At 40.7% G+C, this 26028-nt stretch overlaps 1 protein-coding gene across 3 annotated transcripts in view; it reads left to right on the plus strand.

Moving 5' to 3' along the window:
• Nucleotides 1-5666: 5666 nt before the first annotated feature.
• Nucleotides 5667-26028, plus strand: part of LOC145440517 (glucagon-like peptide 1 receptor) — a 35628-nt gene continuing 15266 nt past the window's right edge. Inside the window, exons 1-3 of one of the 3 annotated variants that reach the window (XM_080318143.1) lie at nt 5667-8246; nt 15868-16049; nt 16133-16285. In XM_080318143.1, coding sequence (XP_080174269.1) covers nt 15948-16049; nt 16133-16285 — 255 coding nt within the window. In that variant the 5' untranslated portion in view covers nt 5667-8246; nt 15868-15947. Of the gene's footprint in view, nt 8247-13882; nt 16050-16132; nt 16286-23798; nt 24224-26028 lie in introns of those variants that run through there. The other 2 variants (XM_080318142.1, XM_080318144.1) reach the window with 2 other exon arrangements.

The raw sequence follows: 26028 nt of genomic DNA on the forward strand, positions 1-26028 counted from the left end.
GTATCAGATGCTAGGAGCATGCTTTATTATCCAACTTGCGGAAATATCACGATGTACTGCTATGTACGATATGCAAGAGTCTTCATGTGCAAAATTCCACTCAAGTTCCCATTTTATTGCGTCGCCAACCGCCCTAAGCGGTACTACTAACTCGTATTCAGGTCATTTGTTTGTTTTATTCACAACATTGTCGCCTATCAACTGATTTGGTCATTTGCGCCCGCATATTATTTTAATTAAGTTCAGTGTCTTTGGAGGCCTCTTCGTCAGATTACGTACGACTTCCAATCAGGCGCTCTCCCGGTTTTCGTGTGTCCGTATCTTGTACTTTGCTGCCGATTATGGGCTCAGCTCGACCTTAATTCTGGGCTTTTCATACTCTGCAATCGCAGTGAGGTCGGCGATGAGGAGCGCAGATAAATCTCTGACACATAGAAGTTGGTCCGAACCGGGATTCTAACCACTGTCGTTCGCGTCGTGACGCTGGTGCTTAACCAACTGCCCCACTCGCTTCACCATTCGGGTCATTTGCGGGATATGTCAGATCAGTCGTGCAATGCGAGGTTATGAGCGCAATTAAAAGTTTGGCTACGTCGAGAATTTCAGACAGACGCTTCTGCGTATAGCTGTATTCGTATATGAGAGTCAGTTTTCAATTTCCTCAAATAATTAGTAGCGTGAGTATATATGTCGTATTATGATGTGAACGGAGAATAGAAGGGCCGAAAAGGATACGTACGCACATATTACGTTACTACTTCGCCTCGGCGTCGGATTTCGCTGTTTAGTACGCTGCTGTATGCAGCATACTTGGTCAACTAGATAATTATGGTTGTATATTATGTATAGTAAGAGCGAAATGCCGGTAATCTAATTCAAATCGATGTTGTGATGTTTCTTTGCTCTAATTCTTATTCTAATCTAATTTGTGAAATGTTTTATATCCTCTAATTTTAATTCTAATCTAATTTGTGGTTTTTCTGAAAATGCTGCAGGTGAGCAGTGTAATGCGAAGCGAGCCAAGCGTGTTGTACGGACATTTGCCATTGTCATGCTAATAGGGATCAACTCTGATTTGATATGAACTCAATTTCCAAGTTTTCGCGAATTTAGTAATTGTCATTTTTATTTACTTTGGAAAAACTGTGTAGCTAATTCTAATTGAATAGTTCATATTGAAATGATCCCGAATAGTTTCGGCTGACACTTGTTAGAGGTGAACGTCAGCATACTATTCAATTGTATACATACAATAGCATACTATTGAAGTTCTGTACCTCCAAGAAGCTCTTTAAATATAATTCTGATCGAATTTTGAAATCTGTGTAGATGTGTAGCTATAATTCTAATTCTAATCTAATTTGTAAAAACAGTGTAGATATAATTCTAATTCTAATGTAGGAAAAGCTAGAAAATGGCTAGTTGTTCAAGACTGATGTGCAGGTTTAACGCACGGAGAATTTATGAGTGAAATTGGACGCTGCGAATTCGCTTGAAGTTCAATGCAATTTCCGGTTTTAGGTGAAACAGGAGCGTCGAATTAATTTGCGCCAGGTCACACAAGGCTATTTCCCGATACTAATCTCTGACGCATCATATCGTAACGGGCCTGTGAATGAACTTGGTATCCGACTCGGCTTTAAATCAGCTTTAATCGCGCAGCTCTTTCGGTTGATCGAAGCTATACGTCATCTGGTTATGGAGTCAGAATTCGAAAGTGACCCGTCACCGATGATTGGGAAGGAGAAAGCTTTTATAGACATGCTATGTTATCAAGGACATGCCGTAGTGACTTCGAGCTGCGAACGCCATCTCCACTTCTGTTATATTGTGATAAATGCTTCTATCCATCATCTTATCAAAGGGGAAATCTGCTTTATCGGTGCTTAGTTCTGCTCTCAACGGGCAGTGTTATGAAAGAGATTAGTCGCGATTAGCGCGAATGCATACTTGTTAAACGCGGCACAATTCCATCATATGAGAACTGGCTGCATGATACTTCGAACGGTATTCTACTGCAACTGCGGCTCAATAAATTATGCCCAGTACTCACTACCTGGGTTTGAACTGCCCCGAGTTCAGCTGCGAATATCGTCTGTAATTTCTTACCAAGCCGAAACGTCATCAATATTGTTTCTAAAATTTATTATCTGGCCGCAAGCAACATTTATCTCCACCGGTCTCAATGAGCGAAGACCGCTTCTCAAAATGAAGTACGAGAAGCCTCGCTTGTGTGCATTTGCATGATGCAAAGCGGTTATAAAGAATGAAATTGAAAATTAGTTTTATTGGGCCTTCGTCAATCGAGATAGTTAGCATATTTCAAAAGATATGAAAAGATCAAAAGATATAGCGAACAGGGTACTTGACTTCCGATACACATGACACATGGTATCAAGCGAGTGCAAGACAGATGACTTCGTGAATGCTATATTTGCTCATGCTCACCAATCCATTCCTTATTCCCGGTTACTTCAGTAATAGAGTGCTAATTGTAGTGATTCGTGATAGGTGTTGCATTATAGGTTGTTTATTCGATTCCAAATACATGAAAATCAAGAATAACACACAGGTCGCGACTTAGGTCACCTCGCAAATATACAACGTATATAAATATATTGCACCACGCGTACAGCATGACTAAACTATGCAACGTTTTACTTAGAGGTGGAAGCTAGATTTACCATCCACAAGTTCTCAATTCGTCGTGAACTCGGTTATAAATCCGTTATCATAAGTGGTCGTGTTTTGAAGGCCATCTTCAACCAGGATTAAGCGAGTATAAATACAGTGTGCAATTGTGCGTTTATTAGAGTGCTTGATTTCGTTGTAACCATAACAACTACATTTCCCGCGCAATAGCGCCGAATTCAGATGAGGAGAGTGGATGGAGTATCTCGTCTCGGTAGTTTAGTAAGGACATATTGTAAGGCGTTGCCGGGGCATCATGATGGAAATCCTTGGTTGTTTTTATATTATCCGTGATGCTTCAACTACATCGGTCATTTTACACCAGACCGATATTCTTCGTTATAAATCTGCTTTCTTTGTAGGGTCTGTAAGACGCTGCGTACGTGGATCGAATGAAGATGCAGAAAACCCTGTGGTCAAACTGGTCACATGAACTCGTTTTAACGCGGTCAGTTCTGTGGTTCCCGAGCGTTATCAGTCATATGTTGCAGTTTTGGGCGAAATGCAAACGGTAGGCCTACTCGTTACGTTCTTGCGCTGAATGGACACAGAATAATGCCTATGATCGCGTATTTACAGCAGGTGCTAATTTTGTACTTATCTAACAGACGTCACACTGTGAAGGGTGTAAAATCTCGCATTAGCCCCACCGTATTCTTGTTGAAAAGAGGCCTTTATACGTGTTTGAAAACCCTTCAATAATATCCATCGGGCGCAGTGAAGGAATTAGAATTCGAGTTTGTGGATAACTATAAATTATGTATGTCATTCAAATAAAGTAATAATAGTACGCAAAGAAGGAATGGCGTTGTAATTAAACAGAAGTGCGAAACAGCGTTTATAGGTGCGGGGAAATGGTCGCTAACTCTCTCTCTCTCTCTATTACGCTATAGTTGGTAACGTAAAAATCTGGGTGTCGTGCTGCATTTATATAGCGGATATTCTAAAATCTAGATGCAGAGAGGAGCGGATTTGGAATTTCTATGTCCTAATCCAATCCAAATCCGAAGCTTCAAATCCTAATTCAAATCCAGAACTTTTGTATTTTCAAATCCGCGTCCAATCCTAATCCGATTCTATCTTGAAATTCAGAAAGAATCCCACTATATATAAGGAAGGAATTGGATTTTTTCTTTCACGACCAACAATCCACTTTATTTAAGATAACTTAGCATAGGGCTGCCCCTCTCATGTTCATTGGCACCGAGTGCAACATGGTGTAGTGTACCATAAATACATGATTAACTGATATGAATAAAGTTTGTCGCCATTCGCCATACAACACAACATATCAATTTCCCAGAAAATCGGTAAAGCCAATCCAAATCCTAATCCATCCAGGAAATAATCTCTAATCCTAAGCCAATCCTAATCCAAAAAACTTGCACAATTCCGATTTTTTCAAATCCTAATCTTAATCCATGCTCATTTCCGGTACATTGTACGTACAGAGGTAGAGCAAGCTCATACATACGGTACGCTGGTGGTTTTGTTTCGGAAGGAATAATTATCTGGCAAACGTAAACAGCGGTATATTATGACGTAACTGATGCTCTGTGCCGATAAAACGATTACTCATTGGTATCAATTTTCTCGCAACGAATAATAATAGGACAAAGCACGAAAACACGAAAAGCACGACAATCCCCCTCGATATAGTTTTCAACACGCATGCTGTGTATCCATTCAGAGATGAGCGCATATAATATATTGAAAATCTTGAATTAATTTCGGACCATGTGCATTGTCCAGGGAAACTACAAATGCAAATCCGGTAATGGATGAAACTTGTTCAAATATCGCATGGCAATTGAAAATTATTATAAATTTGATGTCCAAGTCCAAATGGGTATCCATATGGGACTAGGAATAGGACGTTGTATATTTCTGTCCTTGATATTTTTGCGGCAGATACGCCGACTCATGTTATACATACACTACACGGGTTTAATGCACAATGCAATTGCATATGCATATCATGAGTGCATGACGTGCATATGCCGCTGGAGAAGGAAGGTGCTGAAATAGCCTTGTATGGCTTTCTAAGTCTTGCACCATCCCTCCGTGCTATCCCAGAAATGTTGATCGCCCATGTCGGGAAGCCACAGATACCAGTTTTGCTGCTTTGGTCTTTGGTCCGACCCAACCGGGGATTGAACCCACGACCGGCCCAACTCCGGCTAAAATCGTCAAATCCGGTATTTCAAAATCGAAATCCGAATTCACGCTCATCGTGGACGCCCGAGTCATGTACTAAAATACTCTAATGTGATCTCCATTGTTATATTAGCGCACATAATGAATCGATTTCGCCTGTGCGCACTGCATGGTGGCTTAATTCTTCAGGTGTTCAACCCACCGTGTTGTAGATGAGCTTCTTTCTATACATGCGATTGCGTGTCCGCTGCCTTATTTTACAACATCTGACACTGGAAGCACGTTTGCAGTATGAATAATTGTCAATATCGTCTTAAAATTTGTCCCTTTTCTCAATATTATATTGTAACAATTTGGACAAAATGTCGGTAATCATTATCGGGTTTGCGTAATTTCAAGGTGAGCCAACTGTATTAATTTTCTGTCGTGGCGATGGGAAATTCGAGTACCGGTATTGCAATGTCCCTAAAATCGATAGGCCTGCGCAATATAGGTAGTAGTATAGTGGTTGTAGTATCAAGTAAGAGATAGGCGTAAAATTTGTACTCCCCTAAGGTTTCTATACAGTGTCATTGTTGAAAATAGTTGTTCACTCTTCAGTGTTCAGGTTCAATGTTCAATGATTCAATGTTCAATGTTCATAAATATGCTCGCTACAGACGCTGAAATATGTTATATCTACTTGTTTTATAAAGCTGCATTTCATTGAGTATCGACTTGTCGTTAAGCTTTCATTGCGTAATTGCGATGTATATACAAATTATACATATATACCTACACTATACACCGGGGGTTCTCATGCTGGGGGCGCGCCCCCCTTGGGGGGGCGGGGCGTGAAACATCTGAAGGGGGCGTGAAGAAGCGGTCACCTGAAAAAAATTTCGCGCTCCGCGCGATTTACCTCCAATGCACGCGTGTTTCTCTTTATATATACCCACTTTCATATTTTTTTATTCTCTCATCAACATTTATAACCGACCATACCACCAAACAATCTGTTGGGGTTGCTAGCATCCCAGTTGAATTTTGTGATATGACGATAAGGGGGGCGCGAAATTTTTCACTATGAAAAAGGGGGCGTGTCTAAAAAAAAAGGTTGAGAACCACTGCATACACTATACAGTGGCACATTTACGGTTACATATTGGCTTAGAGGCCTTATCTAATACATTATCATATGGGTGTCAGGACTAGCAAACATCTATAGCTGTAGTGTGGACCATGTAGTCAACTAATATTGGTGTGGATCAGTGGTAACCGCCGGTCCTCCAAATATATTTCAATTCTATTCTCAATTGCAAATCTAACGATGGGGGTGGCTTGCCTGTTAATTAGAGAAATAAAACAACAGATTTTAAACCGAATTAGATGATTTTGAACGCTTTCTGGCTTAATATGGGAATCTTGGCCTACTTTCGACTTGTCCCACGGCACAATGCTGAAAGTGTTGTGTCAAAGCTAAAAACACATTTTCAGCGACGACGGACGAAATTCAACCGTACAATTTAGTGAGACTTAATTCACAATGTAATGGAATCTAGCAAACAGCGAAGTCACATCTCTTTCAAATTAAATCAAAGAGCAATTAAAATTGAGTTAGTATCAGTTTTAATATAAGCATTCTGAATTGATTTTGATTATATTGAAAATTTGTTTTCGAAGTCACCGGTGCTCAACCTGTGAAAGGTTGAGAACCATGGTGGTAGGAATCGCCGTGAGTCTCGGTGCCATTGTCTTACTATAGGACACTATGGTCTTACTAATCCATTTAGACCACCTAAACATATTATTTGGTTCAAATATCTATGTCGCGACGGGCACGTCCTAAAATCTTTTCCTTAATAGCGACTCGGGCGGCGTGCTACCGTGACAAAAGTGTGGCGGAGTTCAATCGACTCATATCGATCAGGTGATTGCGCGCGACCGTACGCACGACCCGAACGTCTACGATTGTTTTTTTCGAAATTGTACGCTTGTAAAATCTCATTTGTAACGAATGGGAATGCGTTTTACTTCCATTTAGTTAATTCACATCATCCTCTTATAAGCTTATGGTGTTTAAGTTCGAAAGAAAAATCAATAAACGAATCCATCTATCATTGTAACGCACTAAAGGAGGGAAGTTGAATCAAAATGCCAACGCCGCAGAAGGCCTGCGTTGGATGTTGACGCATGGAGGCATTCGCGACTCGCGGGTGGAGCTTTGCCGCGTTAATATGTATCTAAAGCCACCCAGAAAACGTGCTTTTCCAAAATAACCTCGTAATTTACTGAAGAATGCGGTCTCAGGTTAGCAAGCTACCAAAGTAAAGTATACAAAAAGTCAGGTGCGCTTTGAAGATATCAACCCGAGGCTATCGCGGTTTTCAATTTTCCAAATCTATCTTGGTGAACCACTTCACAAAATGAACACAAATTACAGGCTTGTGACTTTTTTGACCTACAGCCTCTCCTTTCTTTATTGCTTGATCCAGGTGCCTTATATTGTATTCATTGTGAAAGTGAAGTTTTTCCCCCAGTTGAACGGGTAGTTGTCCAGCTCTCTGTTTATGATTGATATAAGAATTGTAACCAAGTATATCTGTGTGATCAAGCGTACAAAATGATTCTATCCATGCCATGTTTGGTGCATTCTCACGACTGTCTTCGATACAACTTGAGAAATCCTTTGAAAACAACGATAAGCCAACTAGACTCACGACCATGCAGACATAGATTAAAGAGCATGTGAGGCTTCTTTCTTTGTGAATCTGACTGCTTCTTGAGCGTTCGCTGCTCAAGTTGGTCATTCGGGGTTGAAATGTAACGGAAGGCTGAGGCTTTGCATCGTACTAAGGTAAGGATTCCGATAGAGCCACCCGGAAACAAATGCAGATCTCTAAGGCTCAAAGATGTCTAAAAGTTTGAAGGATATGCGTTACGGTTAACTGTGGTGTCATTGTCGAGAAGCAGTGAATGGAACCTATCTATAATGACCGCGTTTTGAATTGAGGACAGGAAAATCATAATTGTGAATCACCAAGTCGAATAGCATGTTAAATCAACAGATTAGAGCATAATTTTGGAATCTTTCTGATTTACGCAGTCAGGTTTAATCCTGCATGACAGCTTACATGTTCACTAGAAGCTCAGCAGAATGTAATTTTCGCAAATATATGATAAATTAAATGGAATCAGTGATTTGCTGACTCGCTCGATAACCATGTCTCTCTACTTCAATGATTCTGAGCGGCGCTAGTCTGAATATAGATTGTATACTTGAATTGAACAGTTATAGATCAGTTTCGTTAGTCCTAATATGCGTCGCCACAGACGGAACTCATTCGGCGTCAGTAACTTAATGCGGAAAACTTCAAGAGCATAATTGAGCCGGGATATCAACAGAACCACAAACGCAGGTAATCGTCCATGCTGATGCGAAACATAATTGAAACAAATTGTTGTCAAATATTGTCCTTGCATTCGCATGTGTAGCTAACGATGTAGTTTTTGTTGTTTCGTTTCAAATTTTACATATTTATTTCGATATTGTGACGTGAAGGACTTGTGAGATACGTAAATCGTTATCGCGGTAAGATGCATAGTGTATAGCTAATAGTGTGAATGTTCCAGTTCCAATGATATTGAAATGTAAAGTAGATTGCAACGCATTTTATTGGCGTTATATTATCGTGAGTCGAAGACAGATTGAACTTTATTATCTATAGCTTCATATCTACATATATTACCCGGAGCCGTATATATACTATTGTTTCCCAACCAGTGAGTCCCCGAACCTATTTCAGGTGGGTCACGAAAAATTTCTAAATATTATAGCATTCTATTCAAGATGTCAAAGAGGACTGCCTTTGTTATGGTATGCCAGCAATCTTCTAATTGATATTGTAGTAATTTTAATTTTATATAATGAACTTTTGGAATGCTGGCGATCTTACATGCGTTGTTGGACGCAATGGGAGCAGTCTACCTCGATTTTTGGTATTTCTCGGTATTTTTCAAGTAGGAAAATCAAGCCAATCAAGCCTAGACTTGATCTGATAATATCTATCCACCAGCTCAACCTTCGCATTAATAGTAAATTGCATGTTTTTTGTCACTAATTTCTTTTTCATCCGTTTCGTTATATGGTGGGTCACACAATCAAACTTGCATTAAAAGTGAAAAAGGTTGGGAATCACTGGTATATATATGCCCCGTATTATGAACACATCGACATGTTTCAACTGTCCTGTATAGCAGTTGAAAACAAATACTTGGTATACCGAGTATGTGTGGAATTATCCGACCTATCGTTGGACTTTGGCGTCGTTGTGACTTCAACATCTTGTTGCTGCTAATGGATTTCGATAAATAGGCTTATTTCATGACTCTTCCTTGACGCAAGGTCACTCTTTACATCACCTATTCGGAAATATATTCCGTGAGCTTAAGTGCGTAAGCATGAACGGCTTACGGTAGGGCTAGGGGTTAGCAGATGTTTGTCGTTGTCCAATTAGAGCGAAATGCCGGCAATCTAATTCTAATCCAACTTGTGAAATATTTCTTTGCTCTAATTATAATTCCAATCTAATTTGTGAAATGATTCCACATCTAGGTTTGATTCCAATCTAAATTCTGCTTTTCCTGAAAATGCTACAGAATAACTAGATAGTACGAATCGAGCCAAGCTTGCTAAAGATATACACAGACATTTCCGATTCCCATACCAGAGTATACGCGCCTATCTGTGACGTCACTATGAAGTGAAATGTTTGTGTCGCGGGACGCTCTTAATTTTGCGCAGTGCCTCCCCGATCACGGAAAATAGCGAAAAATAACGTTAACGCGAGTTCATGATGCTCGTGCTAAAAGACTGACTTTACCGCCCGTCTTCTGACGTATCCCTCCGTGCCGTGGCTATTCACGGCCATATAAAGAATCGCACAGTTAATCCATTAGATGGCACTGCAAGACTAAGGCCAAGTTAAGCCTCTGAAAAAAATAAAATGGAGTACAAACATACGTAGAATATAAGATGGTCGGTGCGAAAACAGCACGAAAGCTAAAGATGAAAATATCAAAACTTAGCCGTGCCAGTGTCTGAAATTCCGTGAAATCAAAACAAGTGACTTCGTGTAAATTGCGAAATCTTCTTGTTGTGATTAGATTGAACATGCGCTACAGCGAGAACAGCAAGTGACAAACCAATACCAGTCAAACAAAAATATACGGGGAAATATAGGTTTTCTTTATTTCAGCGGCCTTGTCCTCGTTCAGTAAACGAATAACTATAGATTTCTGCGCGTAAAGCTTCTCGCAAACCCTTACTATTGATTTGGAACATACACGAATAACATCAAAAGTTACATCATGGCGCTGAATAGCGTGATCATCGATGTGCTGGGATAAACGTAATTCAAGATACGCACAGATCTTGTGAAAAGGGAAGAAGTTCTAAATTTTCTAGTACTCAATACTAGGTTTCCATTACTGGGCCTGTGATCTCAAGGGAATTTGCTTTCAGACTAATTCCGTGACTGTCAATGACTATGACAATTGACTATAAATGGGTCATGTGGAAAGCCGTTCTTTCTTGAGAATTTAGATAATTTTTTTGAGTTCAATCCTCGCAACTGGCGTGTATTATACTCCCTGTTTCGGGGTCATGGTACATAGTTTCGAAATGGTACCATTTTAATTGAGGAATACCTTGCCATTTTGCGTTATGCTCGGAGAGAAGCATTGTGTTGTCGCGGACCATTGTCAATTATAAAACCGGGACACTTTCCAAGGTGGATACTTGAGGACTTTGCACAACTGTTGTTTGTACCGTTTAAAGTAGCTTTGTTGACGTTAATATCGCGCGAATTTTTCCTCGTCATCACTGCTTGAGTATACTATAATGACTATTTGACCATTCTTAGAACAGTTGCATTGACTTGAGGGAATTATTGCATCCCACCCCACACTGAAACGAGGTTTATGACAATATTTCTCTGAATATCTGGGTTTATCGCTGGTTTTAAAAATTTACAACTTTTGCTCAAGGTTCCTTGCGAGAGTGTCCAACGGTTATCTACGAGGGCTTACAATTTCACATTTCAAGTCATCGTTCGATTGCAGTGCCATAGGGACGTATCATAGGGACCCAGTGACTTTACTGTAATGGCTGATTGCTTAGGGCGCGACTTCTTACGAGATTGATCAACAGTCAACCGGTACGCGGATGTCAAAATTCCGAACGCACGACATGGAAAGCTGTATCCATAATACGATGTTGCTATATTTACTCTGTAATTGACAAATCAACCCGCTGGGGCACGACTTTCCGCGCCCTAACGGATAATTCCAGATGGTGCAAGAAGTTGCAAGCCCGCGATACAAAGCTGTGATCAATATTTCGCTGTTGCTGCAACATAAGAAATGGTATTTTCCAAGTGTCAGAATAACATTTTGCTGCAGTAGAATCACCGGGCGCAAACTGCTCTCTCCCGTTTAATAATTGATTTACTTTACCCAAAAACAGACAGAAAATCAATAGGACAATTAAACAAATCAAAAGGGCACCGGTATTTTTTTCGAAAGCATTTTCACGATGTCGATACAATTTTGTTCGCTGCGACGCCAAGGTAAATCCCTTCCTTTTAAATTGAGGCAATTGTATAAACCACACTCCAATCGATTCTCTGCTTTGCAGACATCGAGGCAAAAGTTACCATGAAGTATGCAAGTTAGCAAGTGAGCCGATGAATACGTCTCGCATATACGTTTTCGACCTTACTCCGTTACAAAGCTATGGGGCAAAATTAACCATATATGCATGCTGCGCGATCAACGCATTCCAAGTTCCACCAACTTGCTGCGGCGACACAAATTAATTTTCTAGCTTCTTGTAGCACGCGATATATTTTCACTGCCATATTGATTTCACTAAATCCTTTCGACTGACACTCATCGGGCGAGGATGTCAATAAAATGGAATGAATAAAATTCGAAATTTAGGACGGAGTTGTCGTGTCGCTGAAGGTTTTCTCTCGGTGCCAACGCCTGTCATGCAACTAGCGATTGCTAGCGATGCGTTCATGTTATTTGGTCGACGATGGCCACACAACACAGTCTGATAAAATAATATATTTGTACATGACAGAACATAGAACTGATATTGACACGAAACTATATTTTCATATTGTTGATTTATTCACTAAAAGCTGGACCAATGACAGGGTTGTAATGACTCGAGTCGCGATTTTCTTGTGACTCGACTTGACTCGACTTGTACTCGAGTCATTGCGCATGACTCGGACCAAGTCATATGACTCGAGACTGGGTGTATATCAAGACAGGCATTTCATTGTAATTTCGAAGAATAGTAAAGTTATTACACTATTACTATTATTTCGTCTATCAGTACTAGCACCTGAAAATGTTACCAGAAACTGCTAAAGGTGAGGAAAACTAGTATATTATGAATGCGGAGCATTCAATATCACCAAGACGAGTTGTAATAAGTGGTTTTCACATGACATCAACTCGGAACTGAGTAGTGAACACAATGACTTGGACTCGGACTCGAGTCAAACACTATGACTCGGACTCGACACTCTATTCCGTGACTTGGACTCGAACTTGTCTCGCTGGTGAATTGAAAATGACTCGACTTGACTTGAGTCAAAACGATAAAATTGAGATTGACTTGTGACTCGGAACCTTATGACTTGGTTACAGCCCTGACCAATGACCACGATAGTTCAGGAACTGCATTAACCTTGCTCAAATTGATTGCATCAAATCCAGAGCTTGCCAGTAGGTCGCCATATTATAATTTCTCTGGTGTAGTAGGCTCATTGTCGCATTGCATACCGACCTGGATCCGATATCAGTATACTTTGATCTTAGGATTTCGTTTTATTAAATTTTAATATAACGAAACCGATTTATGTCACATAGTAGCACGGAGGACTGGAGGTGCACACTGCAGCACTATATGACACAGTGCCATGGTTTCATCGCAGGCTACTCCGTAGAAATACCCGAGAAGAACTTATTTCCCACTTCTCTTTATCACCAACAGCAGCAATTACACTGAATTGCGGTCAAATAGTAATATTATGCATCGCTGGTGGCGTTTTTGAAATCCTTGAGCAAGCTTATGCAAAGCATTTGTCCTGGAAACTCACGCCTCCGTGACACCCCCAACGCCAGAATTAAATCACAGTGTGCCGATTTTCACAAGTGGGTATATATATTGATATTGTGATAGCGAGACCAACACAATGTAGCACGTTTCACCGGCGTTTACGTTTAATATATACACTGCTGTCAGTAAACACTTCACTCTTGGCGAGATTTAAAAGGTCACGCTCCGAAACGACCCAGCTTATGCGATCTTAAAATATTTCATGTTCAAAATGAAGGCGACATAAGCGCTGGAGAAAGGAATCTTGCTATCACTATAACTTTAGATCCTCATCGCTCTTGTAGAACCACGATAATCCCGTCGGCAGTTTACGGTCGCCCTAGTTTGATAAATTATTGCCTCTTAACAAAGGGGAAAGTTTGTGAGAGCGATAAAATTCGGAACACTTTGTGTGCGGTAACTTATCTTCCGCGTTTCGCAAATACCAAATTTTGTGATGCGATTCGTTTACATCACCATTATGCTCTAAAAATAGAGTGCCTATAATCCTTTTCCAAAGTCTAGTACAATGTTTGAACCAATATCGTTATCAATCGGTTACACTTATCGCGATGTGTAGCTTGGTTGTTTATGATATTTTGAAAGACACGGTGCTTTGCGTATGGACCGCTATCATTTTATTATCTTGGAGCGGGGCCTACGATAAGTTATCGTAGGCCCCGCTTGGAGTTTGACACGGCGTTACCTCAATGCAAACCGCCTTTTACGATAATATAATTCATTTGCTTTGGTCTGCTACAACGAAAACGGTTTTATCCGTGCATACTGCATAGTCTATAAATACGTTGCACTACAGAGGCGGCATCGAGCCGGATACATAGAGTCCGATCCCTGGAGCTTTAACCCCGGACCCCACGGTGTCATCGGAACTCGATTCATATGACAGTGTCATCAACCCGCCTGTATCTATAGAGTAGCATCTTAAATTCAAATCCAATATCTCAACAATCTTTCTCAATCCCGTCACCGTCATTGTGATCCAGGTATGTCAAACATTCAGCCCGACGGATGATTTCCTCTGGCCCGTGACGCAATGCTGAGTAGTAAGTCAGATTGCCGGCATTGGCCATTCTCGGTAATGATCATGACCATCACAGTAATGGCATATTCGGTAATGTCCATTCTCGGTAATGGTTTTCTCGATTTTGGTATAGTAACGTTCATTGACACCGAATGCAAAGTTTCGATGATGTGACAATGGACCGAAAGCTATAGTTATCCGCATAGGCGAGAAGGCCAATGTTAGGCCATTGTATGTACACTTGTAAGTACATTGCTCCAGGAATACAATGCAAAATATGTATCTATAACTTCAGACTCTGTTGGTCACCGATTATAAAGTCATTTGATGTTATTTTAGTGATAAATGTGAAGTTTAAAAGCATATCCGCTGCGTTAAAAACAAGTTCACCGCATCTCTCAATTTCATCAGTGTGGTGATCAGCTCCTTCACTGCAGTATGGTTCCATAATATCCGCGTCCGCATCCGCGTAAATCCGGAAACGAAATTCAGAAACTGGCCAATATTACGTTTTTGTATGTACAACAGTTATTGAAAATATATTCTAATACTACGAAATGTTCGCGGGGCACGCTTGTAGCATTACGACGAATGACAGTCATTCTCATTAAGTCTTTAGACATAAAAGGATGAGGTTTCCAGTTTTTGTTGTTGTATTTCATGGTGTTTCGACTACTATATGGCCAATTGGTCATTCACACCAGGCCGATATGTCTTATTATGATTCGAGTCTTTCAAAAATTAAATTCCAAAAGTACTCATAAGATGAACGTCAATGCGGACGTCACTTCGCTTACTGTGACCACGGTCGTGCTAATCCACACCTGATACGATATGTTGATAAGTCCTTCCAGCGGCACGCTGGTCCACTTCGATCGCGTTCGCAGACGAGAAAGGATATGTCTGCCTCGCCTGGTGAGGACAAGCAAACGCGATTTCTGTCTAGTTACTTTTCGATCGCTGTTAACCTGCGAAGATCCCTCTCAAAATGAATAATTTTTGCCGACCGGGCAACAGAACTAATGCCGAAATATGTTGTAGTTGCGTTCAGAACAAGACACCGTAAATTATTTGTGCAGGCAGTGTCAACGCGATGCGTCTTTTATTTAAAATATATGAGCTTCAACTATTAGGATAAAGTTCATTTGTCAGCAACGAAACAGTTGAGTTCGTCTTATATTGTGTCAAAATACTCGTAACAGTAACAGCAGTAATAACATGCTACTTCGCAACGACTATATTATCGTCCTATATACTAGGGTAACCATATACGTCCTCCATCAGGAGGATTTGTCCTTCTTTTTCAGGAGTTCGGAAATGTCCCCCGACCACGCCCAAATATCCTACTTTTTGGCAATTCATCATCCTTTACAATATTCACAGACAGTCGATTGTACAATGTACAAGCACAACTAAAAAACGCCGTAATTGACGCGAAATATGGAATAGGAACGTTCGAACGATTCTTTCGGGAGTTGTGACGCAAATATGACCTTTTTTATTTATATAGTCACTAAATTATTCCTGTTGCCTCGTCTAATATTATAGATTTTTGCATTTGTAAAAAGTGTCCTTTTTCTAGATCTCAAAATATGATGACCCTATATAAACTCTCTAGGAGGAATCGACATTGGCTAACCAGCGTGCATTTTATCGCTGCATTACTTCATATCTAGAACATCTAAGATTAAACATTCGCACCTAGTGATAGACTCGGTATGTTTTTATACGCGTATGCTAAAAGTGAAAACGTCGTGTTGGAGTTTATTTTAAAATGTAAGTGCAAATTAATATAGTAAACGCATCGATCTTTTCTTTCCAGATACTATTCCGTACCGTAGAAATATTATTTTAATCGTTAGCTTATTCCAATATACGGACGCAAATATAGTCCTCGCCGACATGACCTGGTGCTTTGGCAATACCGTGTCGTGCGACAGCGAAACGGACCCGTACAATGCGCTACATTACGCGAAAAAAAGGTCTTATTTCGACGACGTTCAGGTAACTATAGGCGCCGACAATTCCGCTGGGAATGCGCCCGCATATGCGACTTTGAACGAACATTATTCTCTTTCATTCCGCAGAAACGACTCTGCAGCGTTGACGCACAGAGACCTAAACAAGGCGGCATTGGAATTATATCAAGAAATTCGGCACCTCAGCATTACAAGCGAACTGGAAGCCATTCGGTTACAAGACTTTTTATCGGATTAATAATCATGGGATCATTGCCTGGGGTAAGTCATGGTTTACAAATCCCAAATACCACCTTTTCTCCATTCCTGTTTGTGTGCTTGTACGATATATACAATATACTTAATGACTGTAGGCACTGGCGTAGCAGCATGTGCTGCCGCCCCTGGCTCTCGCTTGAAATGCCACCTCCCCCCCCCTAAGTAGACTGCAGCAAATTTCGACATAGATTCATGTTCAAGCAATCTTGTCAATAAAAGTAATTACACATAATATGCCGCGTCTCAGCCTTACCATCTCAACGTTAATAAGGTCAAAAATAATAAAGACAAGAAATAGCGAACGAGTGTATTGTGCAAATAGAAAATCAATAGCCGCCTCAAAGCAAAATCAGCGAGAATATCCTCAAATTCAAGTTTTTGAATGTAGTCTCTTTCTATGGACAGAATGGATAGAGCTGATAGCCGATCATCATCATGGTAGAACGTAAATCATGGTAGAACGTAAATAAGACTTATTCAGTTTGATCTTTGAAAAGCTCCTCACACAGCTCGCAATTGAAACACCAATGGTCAGATAAAGTTTCAGACACGAGCATAAATATGGTGTCGAATCATGTAGATTTGCATTAACTAACCACTGTAAAACATCAGACGCTGTTGCACTACGATCATACGCTCCGCACCAGCCTCTTAACCCTTTTAAAATCTCAATTCGAACAACTTCATATGATCATATCTTAATTTGTGTACGTCCTAGAGGCCTTATATTGGTTTGTACGATGAACCAGCAATCTTATGATATATATGATCCCTGAACCAGCAATCTTCTGATATATATGATCCCTAATTCAAAGGTATAAGGCATGACGATTTTCGCAGCCAACTCCGAAAAGTCCACCTCGTCGTCATAAGCAATGTTCCCTCTAATTTTTCAAGAGTCTGCGCAAACAGGCCAACTCACTGCGTAGGCCCTTGGACAACAGTGCGCAACCACCCTCCAATAGGGTGATAAAACTAACTACTGGGGGGCTTCGCCCCCCAGACCCGCCTACAGCTCTAGGCTTCTTCCGGTACTTATCATGTACATTAGGTGCCCATTTAGCCCAGTAGCGTCCCTAAACGCGCGAAGTGCGAAAAAATTTCTATAATTCATGATTGCATCGGCCAATATAATATGATCGGGAATTGCATATATATTGCTATCAATTTTTATCCTCTCCCTGCTCACATAATCAGATTTACCGTTAGAGCTGATCCAGTGATTTTCTGTGCGCAGAGACCGTTTCAGCACTGCGCATTTGCGCACGTGCGCAGTTTAGAGTGAACATGGGTCATAAGTGCTTATAAATTGTGACTTTCGCTTTGCAGCAGCGCGTGGGAATTCAAAAATCCAAACATATCATTTAAGATTTAAGTGATGTATGCCGGTAAACCTAGTTTCAGCTTCAAGTTTAAATCTGTTCAAAGCATGAAGCATGCATCGTGTAACTTCTTCAACAACACTGAGACCAGCATCTTCTGATTGTTCGCCAAGCATTCACCTTTTTCTGCGAACTCTCCGAACAATCGGCCTTGACGGCTATTTCGGAGTGGTTCCATCGCCATGTTAACACATTAATTCGTGTTTTCGGAATCAGCGCGACACTAGCTTTCGACTGAGACCTGTTTGATTAAATTTTAGCTCACGGGATGCCCGCTATAGGACTACCAATTACGCTTCTTTTAGCCGGCTATGCGCACGCTGTGCCGAGCGAGATAGTGTAACGGTGATGGGTTCGGCGACTTGATCGGTAGGTCGTGGGTTCGATCCCCGGCCGGGTCAGACCAAATACTCGAAAACTGGTACTCGCGGTTATCCCGCTAAGCCAGTGGTTCCTAACCTTTTTTTAGACACACCCCCCTTTATGATAGTGAAACATTTCGCGCCCCACTTATCGTCATATCACAAAATCCAACGGGGATGCTAGCAACCCCAACAGATTGTTTGATGGCATGGACGGGTTATGACTGTTGATGAGATAATTCAAAAATATGAAAATCGGTCTATATAGAGAAAAACACGCGTGAATTGGCAAAGATTTTTTTCAGTTGACCGATTCTTCGCGCCCCCGTTCAGATGCTTTAACGCCCACCCAAGGGGGGCGCGCCTCCCAGGTTGGGAACCACTACGTACTACGCTAGGCGCTCAGCAATCACTGAGAAGAAAAAAAACAGGGGTGCAAACTAGATGACGTCACTATGAAGTCCGTATCGCATCTCCGTCGTCAAAACATCTCGATGGTGCAGGCGAAAAGAATATCATATATATCTCTCTCTCACTGTGCAGCCTTATTTTGCCGCCCCCTAGAGCCTGCCGCCCCTGGCGCAGAGCCAGAACCGCCAAGTGGCTGCTACGCCACTGACTGTAGGTAGAAGCTGTTCGTACTATCGCAGATCTTCCGTGATATTGAGACATAACGCGACAATATGCTATGCAATTGCATACTGATAAATGTAAATCTGCTCGGTGTCGGCAAGAGCACTCCCGACCCCTACAGTGCACTATTGGAAATGTGCCTTTACAGAGTTGGATACCCACCAGCATATATTCTGCTCTGGCTGGATTTTTCCGAGCGTTTATCGTATATAGTATAATTCAGGGATTCCCAACCGTGGCTCGCAAACCCCGTGCGTTTCCAAGGTAGCCTTCTTGAGGCTCTGATTGACCTCTAAATATTCCACAAAGATATAATAGACGACAGTTGCTGTTTGTTTCTATGAATAGCTATGTATAATTTCTGTATATGAATGCTAAAATGAGGGGTATTAGTTATATCTAAAACCGTCCAAGACCGCATCTGAAAACCGGGAGAGACACTTATTGCAGACTAGCATCAAGCGCATGGATGAATTACCGGCGAATACCTGTGTTCTGCTGTTCATATACCACTATATATCGTCTCTGTGATGAGTAAATTTCGACACAATTCTAGTAACATCAAAATGACGGTTCATAGTCAAGTATAAATTGCAATAGGTCCATTATTACTCATCGTATATAATCCCCGCAAACTTGTGCATAAGTGCTGGAATGTATGAAGAGAAGAGCTATCACATAACGATATAATACCATGTTGTAGTATGATATGCATTCTCAGTTCATTTCTATGTATAGCTCTCGCCAATCTGCGTCTATAAATGCTAAAATAACCGATATAGAATCTACAGAAATCTATGCGCAAGCTTTTGAATTTGCTGGATGGTGAGATCCAGAGGTAGGCTAGCTACCTTTAAATTTTCGTGTGTTTTCTTGCGGCTCCATACGTACTCTGAAGTTAGAGATGCGGCTTCGACATCCAAAAAGGTTGGGAACCACTGGTATACTTGGATAGGAATGCATATTATTGTTATTATCACTAGTAGCGCGATGAGCTTATATTATGTACAGAGCGACGATATGGCATCGCGGGAAAAATTACGCGAAATATGGTGGCCGACATGTATAACTACACACAGCAGTCATTATTAACCTTAACTAACCCGCTGAACATTGACACAATTCCGCAAGCCTGGAACCCCAAATTTTCGCCCGAGTAAAAAAACAAATAGATACCATAATACACATCTAACTAGACATCTAATACATTACTGTAGAACACTGGCGCACAAAATGAATTGTCCATCAGCAGAGTGTTAAAAGAACGAAACCATTGAAATATACTTTTCACACATGAATATTTCTTGAAATTAGTGTGACTCAGCTATTCCCATTCAGATACAATCTTATATTTCATCTTTCGATTCTCGTCATGATTGAGCAACAAATTCATAGCGAATGTGAGGCTGAAACGCGACCCGAACTACGTTATCGTTATACATTACTGGTATTTCGTACTGAATAGGCTGCAGCTTCGGCCTATAGCCCTCTCTCCCTCTCTCCCTCTCTCCCTCTCTCCCTCTCTCCCTCTCTCCCTCTCTCCCTCTCTCCCTCTCTCCCTCTCTCCCTCTCTCCCTCTCTCCCTCTCTCCCTCTCTCCCTCTCTCCCCCTCCCCCTCTCTCTCTCTCTCTCTCTCTCTCTCTCTCTCTCTCTCTCTCTCTCTCTTTCCCTCTTATAATGTCACACCCCACAGTGGCCGACTGGCGTCCCAAGTCAAACACAGGGAGGGTCAAGAGAATAGGGTGCCATGATGCCATATTGAATTATTGGGTTTTGATTTCGATTATGTATTGAATATACAATACATTGTACAATGTAAAGTATTCGCGATCGATGTTTTCAGTGTGCCCATAATCGAGGATGGTAGCTTTCCACACTCAACTTTTGTCTAGATCAGAGGTCTCAAACCCGCGGGCCGCATGCGGCCCGCCAGAGCATTTTGTGCGGCCCGCGACGACATTTTTGATTTTTAATAATTTGACAATATATAAGTGTCACATATATCTTTTCAGGTTATAAAGTGTAAATTCCATCTAAAATTGCTCTGAAGGCCTGAAACTATTCATCAAACTTCACTATCACATCAATTGCAAACGCTACCATGCAGTGGAAGATTCACCATTTCACCACATTTTCACTTCATGATGATAAAACCTGACCCTTAGACGATTCGTGACTGAAATTTGTGAGTTGGATTTGGACGCGACCTTTCTTAAAATTACTCGAACTCGAGCTGACTCGATGGAAAATTGAAAATGATTTGAGTGGACTCGGAGTGACTCGGAATGCCGTGAATTTGTTACAACCATGGACGCAACAAACTAATCGCGTGTCATGGGAATAAATAAATCAGAAGGTCGCAGTTTGGTATTTCGCTAACTAAGCAAGTAGTTATGACAACCAGTGGCAATATAATAGTTACATCTTAGGTCGCTTAGTCGCTGAACCATGTTATTAAGGCCACTTCAAGGTACCGAGTACCGTAGTGGTACGCTCCAACGATGGGTCGTTCGGCGTTCCGACATTTCTATTACTATAGGACGCATTCACTCATATATTGATGCTATATTTATATATTTTTCCGCTTCTATTTTCGATGATATTTGACCATGAGATGAATAGCCTACTTATCAGGAGTATACCCGAATCCCAGATTGGAATTACACTGCCCAACCCAAAAATGTTGTGATATCAGATCAGTCTCTATTATCACTATGTTAAATTCGAAATGTCAAAAGGCGATAACTTTAATGATGACTTCATACATTTGTCCGCTCATATTGTGTCTATATTTTATAATTAATATATATCAAGTACAACAAGAATTCTATTCAAATAGTTATAAATGTGATGATTTTTTTCCTGCCAGGCCTAAATTGATACAAGAGTAAATCCCATTTTAACGATGTGTGTTTATTGTCAGCCTGCTGGATCGGCTCACTTTCAATAGGACAATTCCATTCCGTCAAATAAGGCCTACTTGGAAAGACATATAATACCCCTATATATGCTGCGGCCCGCGGCGTCGTCAAAACTGGAAAACTGGCCCGCGAGGACATTTGGGTTTGAGACTTCTGGTCTAGATATACTCATTACACTCTTGAGGTTAATCCTGACTCCAGTCACCGTTCCCGTAATGATAAAAATCCATATCTAGCAGGCCTACTTACTTGTTTATCTAATTTCACGCTTCAGTAATCACTCTTGTGAACAAACGCAGAGTATCCTCATTTTTGAATTGCGCGGCTTACATGAAATTTCAATGTGATTCATTAGTACCGGTGCCCGCTTTGCGAAACGAATGCTAGTCTCAAATTGAGGACGAATTGGCGCAATATCGCACGCTTCGCATTCCGACAAATTCAAGCCACGCCTTTGCCTGATTTTCGAATGCGGACAAGATATAAATCGCTGTGGTTTTGCCGAAAGCTGAGCGGTCGCTTTTAAGCTTTTAATCATTAAACGCACGACAGTTACCAAGTACTGTAGTTTTGAATTCCTTCGTTACATCTACTTATACGTACGTCGTACACGTAGTCACGTACGTATAGTACATGCATCAAGAACAGTGACTCTCAAACGCGTTTACCGTCAGAGGCCATAAGATCCATGGGAGCCGCATGAGAGTAGCATACATCATTAATAGAATATAATTTTCGGAACATGCTACCAGACAATGTGATACGAATCGCTGGCGATCCACACGCGGGAAAGTCCAACTGACAAATAAGATTGAAAATGGTCCTGGCAACAAAACATAAGGGTAGATTCGTACTCGTTCAACCAAAGGTCACGGCGCAGTTGGAAATTTCACCCTTGCTGACTCAGTAAACACGCGCCGTTACTGATTTCAGTCGCGATCACTCATCAACCGCTGTACTGTTGGGTATGTGTGCGTACTGCGTAAACTTGAATAGGGTAGTTATTGAGTGACGTATACCTAATTTAACCCAAATTGCGTTTATAAACATATATTTTATCGTGAAACTTCACGGAATTGGAGCTGGATTGTTACAATCTTTTTCGAATGTCCTCTGCCATTTGTGGCATTCTAAAGAACTAGTATTGCTGTGAGAATGCGATACTCTCTGGTCTGTGTGCTCTGGTACTGATTTAGGCTGGACAAAACCGAGTACCAGAATTCTGAATCGATGATTAGGTTTATAGTGGAGTCGGGTGTTCGAGTATCAACCATTATGACGTCGCACCAGTATGGATGACGCGGAAAGTTCGAATTGTACCTTTCACGCAACCACAAATAATCTAGTGACAGTTTTATATCGAATCCTTGCGCCCAGTCTTACTTACAATAACTACCGTCACAAAATGCGCCAGCGGCCTCTATCTCACGTAGACTACAATTGGACGAACCTACATGACTCCGGCGATTCCTAATTTCTTGACACGTTGCAAAACAAACACTCGACGCCGGATAATTTATGTAATCTCAATCGGAGGCGATCGAGTACATAGATACCGACTCCGTATTTTGTGTTGCATTAAAATGGAATGTATAAGCACCGCAATTTTTTCGAACAATCAAATAACCTCTTTATCTGATTATTACTCATATTCGAAGATATCCTTCTTTCCTGTGAGAACGTAACAAGTGTTCAGCCTGATTGATTAACATTGATTCGGATCTCAATATCCCATTCACATTGTTTGAGATCGTATTTGGATGTTGCGGTTGGACTTGCGTGCAGGAGATGTTGAAAGCGCTAATGTTCAGTTGCCGAAAGCGGAATAAGAAGTCATACATGGTTGATTATCTCCGTGGTCATTGGAATGGATACAAATAGGGGAGGAGAGGCTCGATGTGATTAGGCTTTCAAATGTTCATGTAATTCAGAATTTTTTGTCTGTGGTTTTCATGGTGTTTTTTGACTAGAGTAATCATTTACATCGGAACGATATTCTTTATTGCGATTCCGTAGCTGCCGACTTGCTTTTGCATGTATCCGCTGGTAGGCTACGTTCAAAGAATTTCTTACAACACTTGGTGAATTCTGACGGATACTAAGTTTAAAGTAGAGCACGATCTCTATATACGACACCATGTAGAAAAACAGTCTCTAATTGTGACATGATTAGGCTATATGTTGTTGAAATTGTTTGGTTATCTAAATGGTTGTCCTGTACTCCCATTCTCACCCAAATCACTGAACTAAGAACAAACGTAATCAGCGTCCTAATCGGCGCTTTCTAGTTTGGCAGTAACTAATATGATCACGGGTATAGCAATGTATGTAATGAAAGGATGTCGTGGTATTTTAGTGCAGTGTGGCTGAAAATAACGATTCGCTCAAACCCCCAGATTGCAGAAAAGTGATATTGGAGTGTAGACTAAATTAAATGCTACTTTGTTATTTTGAGACAGTCAATAAAGAGACCTAGAACGCACAATGTACATGAATAAGATTAAGAAAAGTCTTTTGTCGTTTGGCAAGTGGGACTTTACCGACGTTGAGAAAGTGTCCGGGCTTCGTGAACTTCAAATATTGCATGAGGAACAGGACTATAAAGATTATTTCGACTACGAAGAATCGGATGTCTACATATCGGTATAAGTTTATGGATATTCCACTCACACCAACATACAATTCATTAGATTCATCATTGAAATTTTAAAGTCAAGTACGTAGCGAAGCGCAGACTATAGGCCGGCTAGCTTTGATTAATGTGATGAGGATCATGTCTAAAGAAGATTTGGACAACTAGATGATTCTAGATTTTTAATTTTACCAACTAGAGCGGAATGTCGGTAATCTATTTGTAGTCTAATTTGTGAAATGTTTCAATGCTCTAATTCTACTTCTAATATAATTTCTGGTTTTTCTGAAAATGTTACAGGAGAACTGTATAGCGCGACAATAGCCAAGTTTGGTGTACAGCCATTTGCCATTCTCATGTAATTTGTAAACGCTGAGAATTTACTAGTTGTTCAACTATGTACTATGGCGATACCTTATACAGATATGGTCGCACATAGGTAGAAAAAGATTATTGGCGAACCTTTTATAAAAAGGTTTTTGATCAAACAGAGCACTCTACCAGACTTGAACAATAGGAAAATTTTCAGATTTTTCAAATTAGATTAGAATCAGAATTACAGCTATTGTTTTCAAATTAGAACAGAATTAGAATTATAACTGCATAGTTATTTCCAAATTAGAATAAAATTAGAATTATAGATACGCATTTTTTTCAAATCAGATTAGAATTAGAATCACCGAATTCGTGAAAACTTGGACATTGAGTCTGGTTCAAATATCAAATCATAGTTCATCTTTATATGAGCATGAGAAGAGCAAATGTATGTAGACTGTACAGCAAGCTATTCTCGGCTCGCACTACACAGTTTTTCTGTAGCATTTACAGAAACACCACAAATAAGATTTGAAGTAAAATTAGAGCATAGAACTATTTCACAAATTAGATCAGCATTATAATTAGAGCAAAGAAAGATTTTACAAATGAGATTAGAATTAGATTGTCAGCATTTCGCTCTAATCAGTTTAATTAGCCATCTAGAATTATCTAGCTGTCCAAGTCTGCACTCTATCTCACGTCTCTGCCAACGGTATCGAGAAATATCGTGTTTGATTTAGCTATGGTTACCGATGACTATTTTAAGTTTCTCAAATGGATAGTGCCGTTTCCACGGACAGTGCCAACCACACAAGTCGTACGTCATAGACGCAGTGGTTTCGTCACGCTGCATGTTCCAAATATAGTCGAATCGGCTTGATTCTGTCACCGAATAACCCGGAACGGTATTATGTGGCCAAAACCCTCAGGAGCGGAATGTGAAAATTGCACGTAGATATCGCCCGTTAATTCTCCTGTTTTGTGGTGTATAGCCTATACTATTATCACGTGAAAATACCGTTTCAGTCTTTGTCGCGTGGCTTAGTCCCGTATTTGAAGCATTGCTGTACTATTTTAGCTCTAACATGTGTGCTGCACAGTAATACAGTACTCGGTGCTTGTTGAATCGTTTGATGTCGAAATACTGCCCAATGCAACTAAACTGAAGGTATAACTCTTGTGCGTTTATGCGACCAGTGCCAATTACTGCAGTATAGCGCAGTTGCCATTCATTTATTACGCAACAGTTCAGTATATTTTATGCGTTGTACGCCTTTACGCATGACCTTGAAACGAACAATTGATTTTCCGCTTATTTTGGCCCAAAACGAACGGATCCAAAGTGTCCGAATTAAACAGAGTCGACTGTATGTTGACTGTGCCTGTGACCTTACAGATTTACATAGGTTGTTAGTAGTAGGATGTTGACTTTTTGCAATTAAGTAGCCTACTCTATGGTTCCTATACTTCTCAATGTGAGTTGAGGTTTGTGGACACT

This window comes from Botryllus schlosseri, chromosome 6 (genome assembly GCF_051294905.1).
Source record: "Botryllus schlosseri isolate E-star chromosome 6, Bs_hap1, whole genome shotgun sequence".
Classification (NCBI taxonomy): Eukaryota; Metazoa; Chordata; class Ascidiacea; order Stolidobranchia; family Styelidae; genus Botryllus; species Botryllus schlosseri.